Raw genomic sequence first — 16,093 nt, 5'->3', positions numbered from 1 at the left:
CAGTTCTTCCTACTTCCTGTATGTTAAAGAAGTATATAGAATAGAGGTATAGGGTTGGAGAGAGCGGGGGTGAAGGAAAGGTACCGCGTTCTTCCACAATAGTCATCACTGGTCCTACGGAGGCTTCCCCTTCCATGAGATCCACCCACTAAGTATCACCCCCAGGGGGGCTATAGGGTAGCAGCCTCACCTCCCTGGCCTCAAGGGAAGGGGCTCTCTCTATGGAAGCAGTGATGACATCCTGAGATTCGCCACAGTGCAAAGTTCTGCTTACCTTAGAGTTATCAGGGGCTGGCCCAGGACGGTGGTGCCCAGGTCAGTACTTCCGTGGGACATCCTTGAGAACCCCAGGGGTGGTAGTTGCTCCTCCTTTCACTGGAACTTGACTTAAGACCCTAAAGTACTTATTTTGCATGTAGCATTTGCTCTGCACTAACTAACGTCAGTACCTTCTCTGCACTGGCTGAGTGGACCTTCCTGACACCTCACCTCTTCTCTCAGGAACCCTTTGAGGGACCTAAATGACTACCAGAGACCAGGTACAGGTAGGGATGGACTTGTGAAGTTGTAACATATGGTGCTGGGTAACTCATAATTATGGGGCTTCTGTATTGATATCTGCTTAACATCTCTTATCCCGCCTTTGATAAATGCATTTATTGTGTAAATAACTGTTTGGGATTTGAAAGTAGTCTGTAACTCATAGTGAGTTAACAAACTGTGAGTTGTATATATGTATGAATATTTAAAGTATGCCTTAGAGGAGTATTGTAATAAATTAGTTATATTGATATTTTACTTGTGGGGGTCTTTTCCTTATCAGTCCCCTTGTTCTTTTGTTCAGCCTTGAAGCTTGGTCAACGTTACTTAAGAGAGTGCCTTTGCTCAACTGGGTTTGTGAATAACTGTTACGCCCACCTGGTTCCCACAGGGGCGTCGATCGGACCCGGACAGCTGCGGTCTCCACCAACGTGATGCGTAGTGCCGAGATGACTGTCTGGACTGGCCCACCTAATCTCGTCTGCCTGATCCGTAGAAGTATTCTCCTGCAGGTGGAGAAAGGGATTTAGCCACCCGAGGATTTTAGTGATGGCCCCCTCCCACTGTTCTCGTTCTCCCCTCTTGTCACCTCCGATATCCCCTTTTAGTAACCTCACCTTATGTTTTTAAATGATGAGCTCTCCATCCTGCATGGCATGCAGGGGCGCGTAGATACCAGTTACTTCACTGGTTTGAAGGTACTGGAGGAGTTCTGGAGGAATATTGACTCCGGGTTTTATAAAGTTCAAAGAGTTCAATATGTCCGATGATCACTCTTATTCCATTCCCTTGTTGAATTGCAACTGGTGCAAAAGAATATTGCTTGAAGGTAGCAGATGGCGTTCAGGTAAGAGTCTGTATTACCCAACACTGTCCGGTAAAAGTTGCATGAGTTTAACTTGTTGTTTTCTCCCTTTATAGGTGCGGCAAATGAAGATGAGGCGTATTAAAGGGTAATGCCTCCGGTGGTAAATCAGGTAAGCCTATGGTGGTAAGAGATTGTATTTGTCGGCTCTCTTAGCTCACCTTGTTGTTTCTTTAGTTTTCCCCCAGGTGCTGGAGTTCGGCGAAGAAAATGATGTAGGCAGCGCCGGATCGAAAAATGCTGTGAGGACTGGTGAGTATGGCGCGGCGCTGCAGCTGGCGATGCGACGCGTGCATAAATGTCCTTTTCAAGTTCGAAGACGTGATGGATCCGGAATCAGGTAAGAATTGAAATAAGGTTGGTGTTCTAACCTTTCCTTCTTGTTTCCTCTTTTGCCAGGAACTCTGGATTCGAGACGGGCGTGGCTGAAGACTGGATGCTGACTGCAGGCACGGTGAGCGTTACGCTGCTGGATGCAGAATAACGCGAAGCGTGTGTTGCTGATCGGGCGTGGTTTAAATAGCCTCCAAAGTAGTTCCAGGTAAGAAGTTCCCCAGAACTATACCCGAGTAAAAAATAGTCCCTGTAACAATAGTCCCATCCAAGCCTCACGTTGGCTTGGATTCAGTTGCAGCATGGTCTGCATGAGGTAAGTAATGTCTATGAGCCTGGCGCCTATGACACCAGGACTGATTCCTATTATGAGCCTGGTGCCTAGGGTGCCAGGACTGAACCCAGACAGCCCCTAGCCGGGGCTGCTAAGGTTTTAATAAATATCTGGATGCCTGCTCCCGGGGCTGATGGGCTTGGACCGGATGCCCATGGGGGTAGGCATCATGACAGCACTCCCCCCCCCCCCCCCCAAGACCCCTCCTAAAGGTGTTCTCTTCACGTCGGTCCTGGTTTGTCTGGGAAGTTCCAATGGAATTTTTTCACCAACCGAGGTGCATGAACGTGGTCACTAGGCTCCCATGACCTTTCCTGTGGTCCGTAACCCTTCCAGTCGATTAAATAAAAAAGCCTTGATTTAACCATTTTAGAGTCCAGGATATTTTTAACTTCGAATTCGGGTTCCCCATCTATTAGGATGGAGTCGGGTGGTTTGGCTAGTCTTGCCCCAGGTTGAACTGGTTTCAGGAGTGAAACATGAAAGACAGGATGGATCCGCATATTAGAGGGTAGTTCCAATTTGACTGCCACCGGGTTGATAATGGCCTTAATAGTGTAAGGTCCCAAATATCTAGGATTAAAAGTCTGAGTCCCTTTTAGAGGTATGTGTTTTGTAGCCAGCCAAACTTGATCTCCAATCTGGTATTGTGGGGCATGTTGATCAGCATTTTTCTTGTATTTCTCTTTCGCTTGTTTCAAATGTTCTGTTGCTTCCTTAAAGGCTTGTGTAATAGTAGAATGCAGATGATTCACTGCGAGCATTTCTAGGTGTTGAGGGGAATCGAGTTCTGATGTCCATATATGGTATAAAAGGGGCTTTGTCCGGTTCCAGAATGTACAGAGTTATTGTATGCGTGTTCGGAAATCCATAAAATATCCTTCCAATTGCTTTCGTTTTGTGTAGCATGCAACGTAGCTACTGTTCAAGAGTCTGGTTGGTCCTCTCCATCTGACAATCGGTCTGGGGGTAGTGACTGGTTGATAACGTCACATCGATTTGCGCTAATTGACAACATCTTTTCCAAAATTGAGAAATGAATTGGCTTCCTTGGTCAGAGACCAATACAGAAGGAAATCCATGTATTCGAACAATGTTTTCGAGAAATTCCTTGGCCAAAATTGAAGCGGAAGGTAATCCCTTTAAAGGAATAAAGTGGGCCATCTTGGAAAAAAGATCCACTAGAATGGTGTTAAATCCATTACATGGAGGTAGATCAGTAATAAAGTCTAAAGACAAAGTATGCCAAGGTGTAGGAGGAATATCCAAAGGTTGTAAAAGACCAGCTTGTGTTTTCTTTTGACTTTTGTTTTGGGCGCAGATACCACAAGATAGCACAAATGACTGTCTTTTCGCCAGGTGGGCCACCAGAATTGTCTTTTAATTTTAGCTTCAGTTTTTGCGATACCTGGATGTCCTTCCATCAGAGCATCATGATAATTGGAGATAACTAGTTCTTGTAGTTCCTTGTGTGGTAGAAATAGACGCCCTTGATAGTAAGGTAGGTCATTGCTGACTGAATAATCGTTGCCTTTCTTTACCCAGTCCTGCAGGGCTGCAGGATCGAAAAGTTGTTGGATTTTTAAATGAATATCTTCTAAAGTCTGTAGAGTAGTTATGCCAAGAATTCTTTGTTCTGAAATTATAGGCACCGGTTCCGGGTTCGAATATGCTTCTCCCATCCCTATTCGGGATAAGGCATCTGCCTTGCTGTTTTTACAACCTGGTCGATAAGTGATCATGAAATCGAATTTGGCAAAGAATAATGCCCATCGAAGTTGAAGCGATGATTGGGCTTTGGCTGTTTTCAAATACTGCAGATTCCTGTGATCAGTGATTACAGTGATGGTAATCGAGAAGATAATTCCGCCAAGCCTTGAAGGCGGACTTGATGGCTAATAACTCCTTATCAGTAACCGCATAGTTTAACTCGGGTGCTGAGAACTTTCTTGACCAGAAACCTACTGGATGAAGTTGACCGGTTTCAGGATCCTTCTGGGACAGGACAGCTCCCATGGCTAAACTGGATGCATCGGTTTCAACTATGTATGGAAGCTCAGGGTGTGGATGCTTTAAAACAGGTGCAGACGTGAATTACAATTTTAGCTCTTGGAAGGCTCTTTTAGCCTCTTCAGTCCACAAAAAACGTTTGTTTTTTCGCAAAAGTGCTGTGATGGGGTGTACAATATGTGAGAACTCAGCAATAAATCTGCGATAGAAATTAGCAAATCCAAGCATGCTTTGTACCCCTTTAACTGAACTGGGTGATGGCCACTTGAGGATTGCGTCCACCTTTCGAGAGTCCATTCGAAACTCCTTTTGGAGTCAGGATAAATCCAAGGAATTCAACTTCTGTAGAATGAAAAACACATTTCTCCAATTTTGCGTATAACTTGTGCTGGCGTAGTTTCTCAAGGACTGCACGAACGTGCTTCACATGGTCTGATTCTGAGGAGGAGTACACTAGAATATCATCTATGTATACGACAACACAGACGTCAATGAGTTCACGAAGGACATAGTTCATAAAATACTGGAAGGCTGCTGGTGCATTGCACAACCCGAAGGGCATCACCTGGTATTCGAATAACCCGTACCTGGTGCGAAAGGCAGTCTTCCATTCGTCGCCTTTCTTTACACGTACCAGATGATATGCCCCTCGGAGATCTAATTTAGTGTAGATGCAAGTGTCCTTTACTTGGTCTAGTAATTCGGGGATCAGAGGCAATGGGTAACGGCTCTTAACCGTGATCTGATTTAATGCGCGGTAGTCTATGCACGTTCTGAGGTCACCTTCCTTTTTAGGCACGAAGAACAAAGCTGAGGATGTAGGAGACTTGGATGGACGAATGAAGCCATTAGCAAGGTATTGGTCCAAGTATTGTCGTAGGTGAAGGTTTTCGGGTTCCGTAAGGGCGTAGATCCTACTACATGGAGGTTGTGCACCGGGTATGAGGTCGATTTGACAATCATATGATCTGTGAGGTGGTAAGGTGTTTGCCTGTTCTTTTTGGAAAACATCCTGGAATTCTCTATATTCCTGAGGTAACTGCACGACTGGAGTAGCGACTGTGGCCAGGCCTTTGTTCAAGGGTTTTTCCGGGTAACAGGTGTGTACACAATCCGGGAAGGTTATTCTATTCTCTCGCCAATCAATACAAGGATTGTGTGTTTCCAATCAAGGTATCCCCAGTATTATTTGGAACTGCGGGGCATTGATTAAATCAAACACAATAGTCTCTCGATGCCCATCCTGACCCAACAGTGTCATCTCTGCGGTGGAATGAGTTACAGGCCCAGAGGCAATTCCAGTTCCATCGACTGTGGTGATGACATCCGAAGTGGTCTTTTTGCAGAGAGGTAGATTCATCCTAGAAGCCAATTTGTGGTCCATATAGTTTCCTACGGCCCCGCTATCAATCTATGCCCTTACTGCGTGCATACGTGATGGCTGCCTTGGATCAATAAGGACCATTGGTATGATGAGGTGCGAGGTCTGAGTATCCTTCTTCAAGCTCGGCAAGCGGACCTCTACGCTTGTCGGGCGTGGTCGTTTCCCGAATCAGGCTCTGTTTGATTTCTATCAGCAACTCCGACTACTTTCTTGGACGGTTTTATAGGGCAATCCCATAGAAAATGTCCTGAGGCCCCACAGTACAGACACAATTGCATCTGCCGTCTCCTTTCTCTTTCCTTTTGAGTCAAGGGTCCCTTAACCCCCCCGATCTGCATCGGTTCTGATGCATCTGTTCCTTTGGGGGTAACATTGGGTTTAACCAATACCCGATTCTCGAACTTAGCTCGATCAGCCTTTCTATTCTGAAGTCGGTGGTCTAACTGGACCACTAAGTCTATATATTCTGTGCAATCCTGAGGTGGGTTCACAACTTGGGCCAAAACATCTTGAGTTCACCCCGAAGTCCACAATGAAATAATGTAATTCGTTTTACCTCTGGCCATCCGGTTTCCACCACCAACCTATTGAAGGTTGCGATATAGGTTAGTGGATCCTGGTTACCTTGTCATAAGGATAAAAGTTCGTTATCCAGGGCCTGTCCCTGTGAATGTCTGGCAAATAGTCTTTCCATGCTCAATTGAAAACCTTGAAAATCCCGAAGAAGAGGGTTCATCCTGGTTGACTAGTGGAATTGACCAATCCGCTGCGCTGCCACTAAGGCATGATAGTACAAAGGCTACTTTGGCTTGGTCGTTTGGAAAAGCTCCAGGTCTGCATAAAAAGTGCAAGCAGCATTGGTTCATAAACACGGCAAACTTTTTCGGGTCCCCAGCAAAACGTTCGGGTGGAGCTAAAGGAATGCTCCCTGGTAGAACCACTTGCAAAGGATTGCTCGATGAAACAGGAGTTGGATTCTCCCCCCCCTTCCTCCCCTGGCCCCCCCCTTCCCCCTGCGAGTCCAGGTAATGGTGTTACCCAGCTTGGTTTTGCAGCAATTGTCTAGCAAGATCATCAGTGCGCTCCTTTGACACAATCAGTTCTCTCCTGAGGGCATTAGTTTCTTGGCGCGCGGAGTGCACTTCTGCCCTAAATTCCCCTAACAATAGGGCTAGTTGGTCGGTTTCTGAGGTTTCCATTACGCCCGGGTGGGGATTTGTAGATAGGCTTCGCGTTCTGTTACGCTCACCTGGTTCCCACAGGGGCGTCGATCGGACCCAGACAGCTGCGGTCTCCACCAACGTGATGCGTAGTGCCAAGATGACTGCCTGGACTGGCCCACCTAATCACGTCTGCCTGATCCGTAGAAGTATTCTCCTGCAGGTGGAGAAAGGGATTTAGCCACCCGTGGATTTTAGTGATGGCCCCCTCCCACTGTTCTCGTTCTCCCCTCTGGTCACCTCCTATATCCCCTTTTAGTAACCTCACCTTATGTTTTTAAATGATGAGCTCTCCATCCTGCATGGCATGCAGGGGCGCGTAGATACCAGTTACTTCACTGGTTTGAAGGTGCTGGAGGAGTTCCGGAGGAATATTGACTCCGGGGTTTATAAAGTTCAAAGAGTTCAATATGTCCAATGATCACTCTTATTCCATTCCCTTGTTGAATTGCAACTGGTTCAAAAGAATATTGCTTGGAGGCAGCAGATGGCGTTCAGGTAAGAGTCTGTATTACCCAAGTTGCATGAGTTTAACTTGTTGTTTTCTCCCTTTATAGGTGCGGCAAATGAAGATGAGGCGTATTAAAGGGTAATGCCTCCGGTGGTAAATCAGGTAAGCCTATGGTGGTAAGAGATTGTATTTGTCGGCTCTCTTAGCTCACCTTGTTGTTTCTTTTGTTTTCCCCCAGGTGCTGGAGTTCGGCGAAGAAAATGATGGAGGCAGCGCCGGATCGAAAAATGCTGTGAGGACTGGCGAGTATGGCGCGGCGCTGCAGCTGGCGATGCGACGCGTGCAGAAATAATGTCCTTTTTAAGTTCGAAGACGTGATGGATCCGGAATCAGGTAAGAATTGAAATAAGGTCGGTGTTCTAACCTTTCCTTCTTGTTTCCTCTTTTGCTAGGAGCTCTGGATTCGAGACGGGCGTGGCTGAAGACTGGATGCTGACTGCAGGCACGGTGAGCGTTACGCTGCTGGATGCAGAATAACGCGAAGCGTGTGTTGCTGATCGGGCGTGGTTTAAATAGCCTCCAAAGTAGTTCCAGGTAAGAAGTTCCCCAGAACCACACCCGAGTAAAAAATAGTCCCAGTAACAAAATAGTCCCATCCAAGCCTCACGTTGGCTTGGATTCAGTTGCAGCATGGTCTGCATGAGGTAAGTAATGTCTATGAGCCTGGTGCCTAAGGCGCTAGGAATGAACCCAGACAGCCCCTAGCCGGGGCTGCTGGGGTTTTAATAAATATCTGGATGCCTGCTCCCGGGTCTGATGGGCTTGGTCCGGATGTCCGGGGGTAGGCATCATGACAATAACCTTGCTAACCCCAAGTCGTCCTACCACTCAGCCATGCTACCTCTTCAGGATCACTCGGGCGAAACACCCTGAAAATCAAGATAGGATGATATATGTGGGCCCTAGACGTAAAGCCTAGGAAATACCTCCCTAACACAAACTAAAAGGTAAGTTGAAATCTTGAGTGACATTTGAAAAAGTGTCACTGTCGACACACAAAATAAGACAGTATACCAGAAAGCCAGCAAAAGGACAAGAGGACTACCTCAGTTAGCAAAAAGAAAACTTGTAACAGATTTCTGACCTAGCAATCAGGCTGTAAAAAATGGTCCTGATCTGTTAATGATAGCCTTGATGTTGAGTGCTAAGATGTTTATAGACTTCATATTGCTGGCGCACAGACATTTACTTGGGCACAAAAGTCCTAGATGGTCTTGAGATAAAGGGCCTCATCACGGGTTGGGTAGAGCGGTAAAGGTGCAGCAGTAGCGCTATTATAGCCGCATTACCGCTCCACCCAATCCTGAGTTTGGGCGGAAAGTAGGAGATCTACCTCCAGCTTTTTGCTGAAGGTAAATCTCACCACTTTCCACCCATTTACGGCACTTTTACAGTGTAAATGCACCGAAATGCCCCATAGTCTTGTATGGACTCTTAAAAATGGGGATTAACAGCTTGCCCCAACTCGTGTTCCGTCGTTTATAGCGCCGGACCGAGTTGCAGTAACACGAATAGCGTTCAACAGTGTCCCAGAGGATTTACCTTCCAGGATACCGCCCAACTTGTGATGAGGCCCAAAGCCTCTCAGATCAAGGATTTTGTTGTGAAAGGTAGCACAGCAGTAGACATCAGATATTTATTTGCAAAAATAAATCCTAAGATCCTAAGGGCATCAGAATGTGTACAGATGTTTACATGAACCGTAGAAACACAATTTAAACGGTACACATCATATCAAACATAAAACAGATTATTACCATAAATCCTAATTAGAATACAGTACTCACTCCCGAAATATCGTAGACAAACTAATAATAACGTCCAGATAAATGCTCTAATCACACATCTACACCCAAAAAAGCCTTATTCCATTAACCATGTCTTAACACATTTCCTGAATTTTAAAAAGTCTTCAGTCATCCTTATATCTTTCAATAGGGCATTCCACAATTTTATGGCACCTCTAGAAAATGAACTTTTCATGGAGAAACATTGGTACTTCCAAAACAAGGTATTCTTGACTGTGTGCTCCTCTGGAACCACCTGAAATCTTCAACGTATTTGACAGATATTCAGGTGTCTTAAAATATAAAGCTTTATACACCAAGCCTATCATTTGAAAAAGTATCTTCTGATCAATCAGTAGCCAATGTAGATTCTTTAAGATTGGTGTAATGTGGTCAAATTTCCTCGCTGCGTGCACCAATCTTGCAGCAGCATTACAAATAGATCTCAGTGGAGCAATATATGTGTTTGGAATCCTCATCAGCAAATAACTTCCAAAGTCTATTCTTGATAAAACCATTGCTTGAATCAAAGTGCGAATATGGGAATTAGACACCAATTGCTTTATTGCTACTAATACAAAGCTGCGTAACCATTTTAAGTCTCCATTTGCAGAGATTTTTAAATAAAGTTTCGTACTGAGGCTCTGAAATGTTATGTTTAGCTATTACATCACTCAAGGTCTCCATATATAAATGAAAATTAACAGGTTATAAAATGGATCTCTGCAGTACCCCAAATGGAATTGGACACTTCCAATTTCTTTTGGTCCATTTACATTTTTTGACTGATTTGTCAAAAAAGACTGGATCCATTTAAGAACTGTTCCGCTAATACCCGTTCTACCCGATAAGATCTTCAGTAGAATTCAGTGGTCAATAGTATCAAATGCTGCAGTTAAATCCAACATCACTAATGCACATGAATCACCATTATCTAGCGACTTTATTACGTCATCTAGTATCTGCAGAGATGCCGTTTCAATACCATGGCCAGCTCGGAACCCTGACTGAAATGTGCAGAGTAGATTTTGATTCTTTATCCAATCATTTAGCTGTATAGCTACTACTCTCTCACTTGATTTACCAAGAAATGGGAGAGACGTAACTGGTTAATAGTTGGGAACACCCCTTGAAAGACTCCACTTGTAGAAAGACCCACGCAGGTTGCTGAGGGGATGATAGGATGGCATTAACTGAGGCTGAAGCCTCTACTGTGAAAGGCAGTATTTGAAGCAGAGATGTTAACATCTTAGGGTTGTGTGGGAAATCAAAGGGTGTCTCACTTGCTAGTCCCCAGGGATCTCTCTCTCAGGTGGCCAGGGCACGGCCATCTCCTTTGGATCCAGACTCTGGAGGTGGACCAGTGCGGGAGGATCACCTGGGTGTTGGATCATCGGGAGTGGGGGTGAGACGACCGATGGTGAGACGTGGTATTCCCCCCTTTCCCGTGCCCATATCCCATCATATTTGTTAGGATTCTCCAACGTCCCAACCACCCCTCCCTTTTCTGCACAAACACTGGGCAGAGGAAGAGGACGACAGAGTAAAGAGGCCAACCCTTACATATCTCATTGGACATGTCCCGTTAATTAGGTCAGGCAAAGTAAGGCACCTGACCTTAATCACGTACATTTGATACCCATTAGCTCACCCCACATGGATAAAAGGCGGAACATAGAGACACACTCTCAGCAAGGTGAGACATGAGAAGGAGCAGATCTTCCGGGGCGAAGGCGAACCCACTGGAGCAGAACTACCGATCGAGGGACTAGAGCGATGGATCGAAAGACCTCGAAGATCCCTGCTGGAGGTAGCTGCCTCCGGGAAACTGAAGGATATGCAGAGAAAGCCAAATCCCAGATGAGAATAAGCCCGATGTGTGTTTCAAGGACCCAAGCAACCTCCTGGGTGAAAGTCAGAGTTGGGGAGGGGAGGTCAAGCCTGTGGTATCAACCGTGACTCGTGAAACAGAGCTGCAGAGAAAAGAAAGGAATGCACACAACCAGTGAGTTAGTGAAAGACATGAAAGGCCGGTTTGTGTCAAGGAAAGATTGAAGCCGCAACAGTGAATCTTACAATTGAAGGTTGCACACGTGCTGATGAGACGAGAAAGAAAGCAAATCAGTAGTGAACTTTAAAGGTCTCGAAAACTGTCAAGCCAGTGAGACAGAGTAGCAGAGTGGTCCAGCGAAAGGAAGTAACCCACTCGAAGGTTTCTGCGAAATGTGTAATGTCTTGTTAACAAGCAACAAATTGAACAAACTTTGAAATGCGCAATGGTCAAGAATAATCCCGTCAAAAAGGGAAGTTAAAAGGGTGATTGCTTTAAGAGGAAAGATCTCTTTGAACTTTGTTGATTGTGTTATGGAACTACCGTGACAGACCAAGAGACACTGGGGCAAACACCAGGAGTGAAAGAAAAAATTAAAGTCGAAGTGGTCCTGCAGAGGTCTATGGAAAAAGCCTTGCACATTTGAAAGTCTTTGACATCCGTGAAAGGTCTGACTCTGACCCAGGGAATATGAAATAAGATAGGGGTAGGGAACCCCTGACAAATGTGGATAAAGCTTGGGGAAGGAAACTCCTGCAAATGCTGTAACTGCGAGGTCCGACGTTGAATCAGGTACCTTTTGTGTTCAAAGGTCTGAGCCCGATGGAGGGAGACCTATGTCAACTTTTGTTGAACTGTGAGAGAACCTTTGGAAAACTGGAATAAGTGAATTTAACGAAGAAGGCCAAGTGGGAATTGTAAAGACTGGAGGGGGGTGTCTGTACTTCTGCTCGCTATATGGTACAGGAGAGGCACAGAGGACCCCAGCCAAGATTCTTTATTGTGGTAGCAACGGAAGAGCAATAAAGGCCTAGCTTCTCAGGAGGTGATGCAGGCTGGTTCTTAAGTACAGTGTAGTCCCCAAGCACCCACAAAGGAATGTCCACACACTGTATTAGTCAAAACACTGTCTTTATATAATATTCAAGGTTATGTACACCATCACAATAACTCACTTTATGCTCAGTGAATCTACAATGGCAAATATATACAGTTCTAAAGTGGTACGACAATTATTATCAGATCTCATTAAAGTGCATCAACTATACTCTGGTTAAATGTGACACAGATCACTTAATAAAGGCAACCAACAATAGACATAGGAGGAAAGCAGTTGGTTAGAACAATTGGCAGACTACTGGCCTCTACCGTTAAACACAGTTCTTTGTGGAGATCCCCCCCCCCCCACCTGGGCAACCTGTAAAGTAAAGATATATCACAAGCCCAATCCATATATTGTTCTATAAGTCTTATTTCCTTCTATAATGTTTCCACCACCCCAATGTACCTGGAATTGCAGAGTTCGACGTCGGGTCGTCGACGGATCCTCCTTGAGCGGCTCCCTTTAAAGCAGGAGCCAGGGATCGTCGAGATCCCTCGAAGAAAGTGAACTCTGCGTCGAGGCGGCAGCTTCAGTCCCAGCGGTGTCCTGCAAGGAAGAGGCGTGCGGGACACCTTGGTGACGATAGTTCAGGACCGCAAAGAGTTTATGAAGAAATGTGGCCCAGCAAGGGCGTCGAGTCGTCCGGCGTCTCTACGGTCGTTGGGTGGCGAGAAAACCACCGGCGGATGCTCCTCGGCGCGTCGACGGCCTGGCCTTCTCCGGTGGGAGAAGGCGGGCGGCGGTGCGGACGAGCGCGTCCGTGAATTAAAAGTCTTAGGCAAAGGAGCGTGCGGCACCGGTCGTTGGCGGCACAGCGTCAAGCGGTCCCCTCTTCTGGGCATCACGGCTTCCACGGGCCTCCAGTGGTTACAGCAGAGTTGCAAACCCTGGTCGACGACGGTGGACGGAATGTCCGACGCTGATCTTCCAGGGCGCTTCGGCGAAGGTTAGCGGTGCTCGATGGTCCCTCGGAGCATGGGAAGAGGGCGCCTAACCAGGTCCTCTCTTGGATCAGTCTTGACTGCTTTCGGATTTCGGAAAAGGGAGATAGCAGTCAACCTTCTTCTTCAGGCTCGGCTTCGAGGTTAAGCATCAGTTTCAACTTCAGCTTCTGAACAATTTCCAGTGGTGAGATGTCCCCAAATATACTATTCTGTCTCTCATCCACACTGCTGGGTCAGACTCAGCAGCCAATCATACAGAAGGGCATTCATGCAGTCAGTCAGCCAATCAGGCATACAGTGCATTCAGGCCATACTCCTCCCTCTCAGACACTCACAACAAGGAATGTGTACTGGGACAAGTACCCAGCCATTCAACACTACACACTGAATTCATACCAGTTTCGGGCAGGGCTGTCTCAGTCATTGTGTCAAACACCAGAAACCAGATATCCACACCAAGAAGTGCATATTGGTCACACACTCCATTCACCCGGGTCCCACCCACAGGGTGTACCCACAACATACAGTCACAGGGAAGGCTCCAGCCAGTCTGGCCTGGACTTCACAACAACACCATATATGGAACTTCCACCCAACAGCCAGTCGGGGGAAGGGACAGGGCCAGGGCTTCCCAGGACTTTGGGAAAACAAGGTAACAGGCAATAGAAAGCAAGAGGCCACAGGGGCCATGTTGTTTCCTATCAGGAATCAACTGATTCCAATGGCAGGGCCTGGGTATCCCAAAATGGAGGATACTCGGAGCACCTGTCAATTTCAGCATGGGGCTGCCACCAGCCCATACCCTGCTCTGTGGGCCACACACCGATGCCCAAAAACATACACTAGGGGCACATGGTTGTACCCCCACCGATGGGTGTCATAAGGGTATCCCATGGGTCTGTACACCAAACCAAAAACAGGAATAGTTGCACTGCCAGGAGTCCCACATGGACTCCTGGGCAGAAAACAATACGGAACACAAATGAAAAAGGACTACAGGCCAAGGACAGGGAGGCCCTGTCCCTCCAATGCATTTCCAGCATCACAGGAATCGTCCCACGTTTTGAACTGCCTTTTTTTGATAACCTCAGCCAGAGTGTATCATCATGCTTACAGGGGCCCGCCTTACTCCATGCTGTCCAACGTGGGAAGGAGAGCTCACTCAGCCACCTTGATCTTTTGTGTTTTAACACTGACTTTCCTTTGGATATACATTCCCTTTTACACACTTTTTGTATATGATTTAGGGCAGGCATTAGGTTTTGTTACTATAGGCCATTTTGATTTGACATAGACTGACTAGGACTGTTTCTTTCCATTTATTTGATGGTAGAGACTACTCCCATCATAGCTATAGGGCAAAGTAGGAGTTTTTCCAAACCCCACGATTTGGATAAAGGTTTTGAAACTTGTACCTCTTGTATCAGTGTCATGCTTGTGATACCTATGCCTTCCTTACAGTTGGGAATGAAGTCCCCCATAAAACATTAAACCACTTCTCAATGTGAGGAATATCAGAGACTGAATAGGGGAATAGAAGCAGGCAGAAGGAAGACGTATCTTGTCCCATGCATAAATAACTGTGGCCCGTGGAAATCCTTTCAAGGGACCTCTGTTGCCAGTCTATGCATTTCTAACTTTGAAAAGTATAAGGCTTACATGTTGCCTCATGAAACCTTTGCAGACAGTGTAGCTTTAAGTATAATATCCATTTGCAGATCAATCTGGTTTTTGTCTTGATTCTAGCTGGTTATTGGGGGGAGTGAGGCGTTTTGCCTCACTCATCTGCTTCACTCATTTCATTTGGGGTGCACTGGTCAGACCTTATAACTACCCGCTCAGTGAATGTCTCAATCTTTCTTTTTCCCCTTTATTTTTACATTGTAGTGCAGGCAACCTTCAGTAGATTTTGACTGGTCCCAACACACCTTACACAGATTCCCTGTCCCAGGGTATCGTTGGTTTCACAAAATCGGAGTCTGGGGATTTAGCTAGCTTACATTTCTTCGAGTGTCATATCCCACGACTGGCATTGGGTATAAAGGCTTAACTTTAAAAGTAGGCACCGGAACCCACCTGCTACAGGAGAACTTGCTACAGGCAGCTAGGTCCTGGGGATTGGTATCCTACCCGTCCATTGATTGAGGACTGACTGGAGAACTAAAGTGAATTTTCTGCATGATAAGGCTACCTTCATGTGGTAGACGCAAATCTATAATAATCAGGAATTGACTTCTAAATTCCTGTTCGTGTTTGTTACAGTATAATAGTCATTTTAATGGCTTGCACATCTACTTCTAACTGTTTCTCCCACCTTCAGGTATTTTACAGAGTATATACCTATGTCTAGCTGTATTAAATATTAAAGTGGTAAGTTACCCCCGTTTTGGTGTTAAACTGTAGCTGTGCATATGCTTTATAATGATTTGACTTAATAGTTGCAACGTTATATAGTGTTACTTTATTTTGAACTGTCTTGTAATGTGGTAATGTGGTGACAAGTGCTACTTAAAAGCACGGCATTGAGCAGAAAGCAATCAAAAGATCTAGTAGATTCCTTTTTGTTACTGTTGCTTTCGTTTTTGCTCTTTATTATGGTTCAGAAAACACTGCTGGGCCCAAAAGAAAGTATTTGCTTTTGTGTTTGTTACCATATAAAGTGCACTGGTCACTAGCCTGGTGCTAGGACATAATGCTCTCGAATTCAAATCTATGGAAGGTAGGATGCTAAAGAAGCAGGAGAATGGAGGCTCATCTTGTTTATTTTTCATTTAATGTTTTCTTCATATACATGCTGCCATGAGGTCATCTCAGGACATTTAGTTCTCTAAAGGAGCCCAATGATGTTGGGTGGGATGAGAGGGCGAGCATGATGCACCGATTGCACATGATCTACAGAAGGAGTCCAGTAGTGACCGGGAGAGTAATGGGTACCTATGTTCATACCCTACAGAAGAACAAGCAGGTGTCCGCAGGAGAGTAGTAATGCACAGCAGACAAGCTGGGTTTCTCTAAAGTAGAGATGCAGCTCACCTTACTCATGCTCTCGATCTCTTCTGCTCGTTGCCGAATGCGCAGTGCCGCTGCGTTCACCCGCTCCTTCTCCAGTTTCAGCTCTTGCCGTTCCTGCTCTAGTGCCTCCCTTGCAGCTGACAGCTGCTCCTCCTTGAGCCGCAACTCACTGGCTTGAATCTTCAGCTGAGCTTGTTCCTGGCAACAAAAAGGCATAGAT

The 16,093-nt window shown here is 45.9% G+C and overlaps 1 protein-coding gene across 7 annotated transcripts in view; it reads right to left on the bottom strand.

Moving 5' to 3' along the window:
- The window catches only part of FBF1 (Fas binding factor 1), a 1,089,678-nt gene that overhangs the window by 88,400 nt on the left and 985,185 nt on the right, over positions 1-16,093 (bottom strand). For all 7 annotated transcript variants that reach the window (XM_069654733.1, XM_069654729.1, XM_069654732.1 and 4 more), the window contains one exon: positions 15,895-16,071. In XM_069654733.1, the coding sequence (XP_069510834.1) occupies positions 15,895-16,071 (177 nt within the window). The remainder of the gene's footprint in view (positions 1-15,894; positions 16,072-16,093) is intronic.

The sequence above is a fragment of the Ambystoma mexicanum genome, chromosome 3q (genome assembly GCF_040938575.1).
Source record: "Ambystoma mexicanum isolate Mex_15411 chromosome 3q, UKY_AmexF1_1, whole genome shotgun sequence".
Taxonomy (NCBI): domain Eukaryota; kingdom Metazoa; phylum Chordata; class Amphibia; order Caudata; family Ambystomatidae; genus Ambystoma; species Ambystoma mexicanum.
This window is presented reverse-complemented; position numbering and strand designations above follow the sequence as displayed.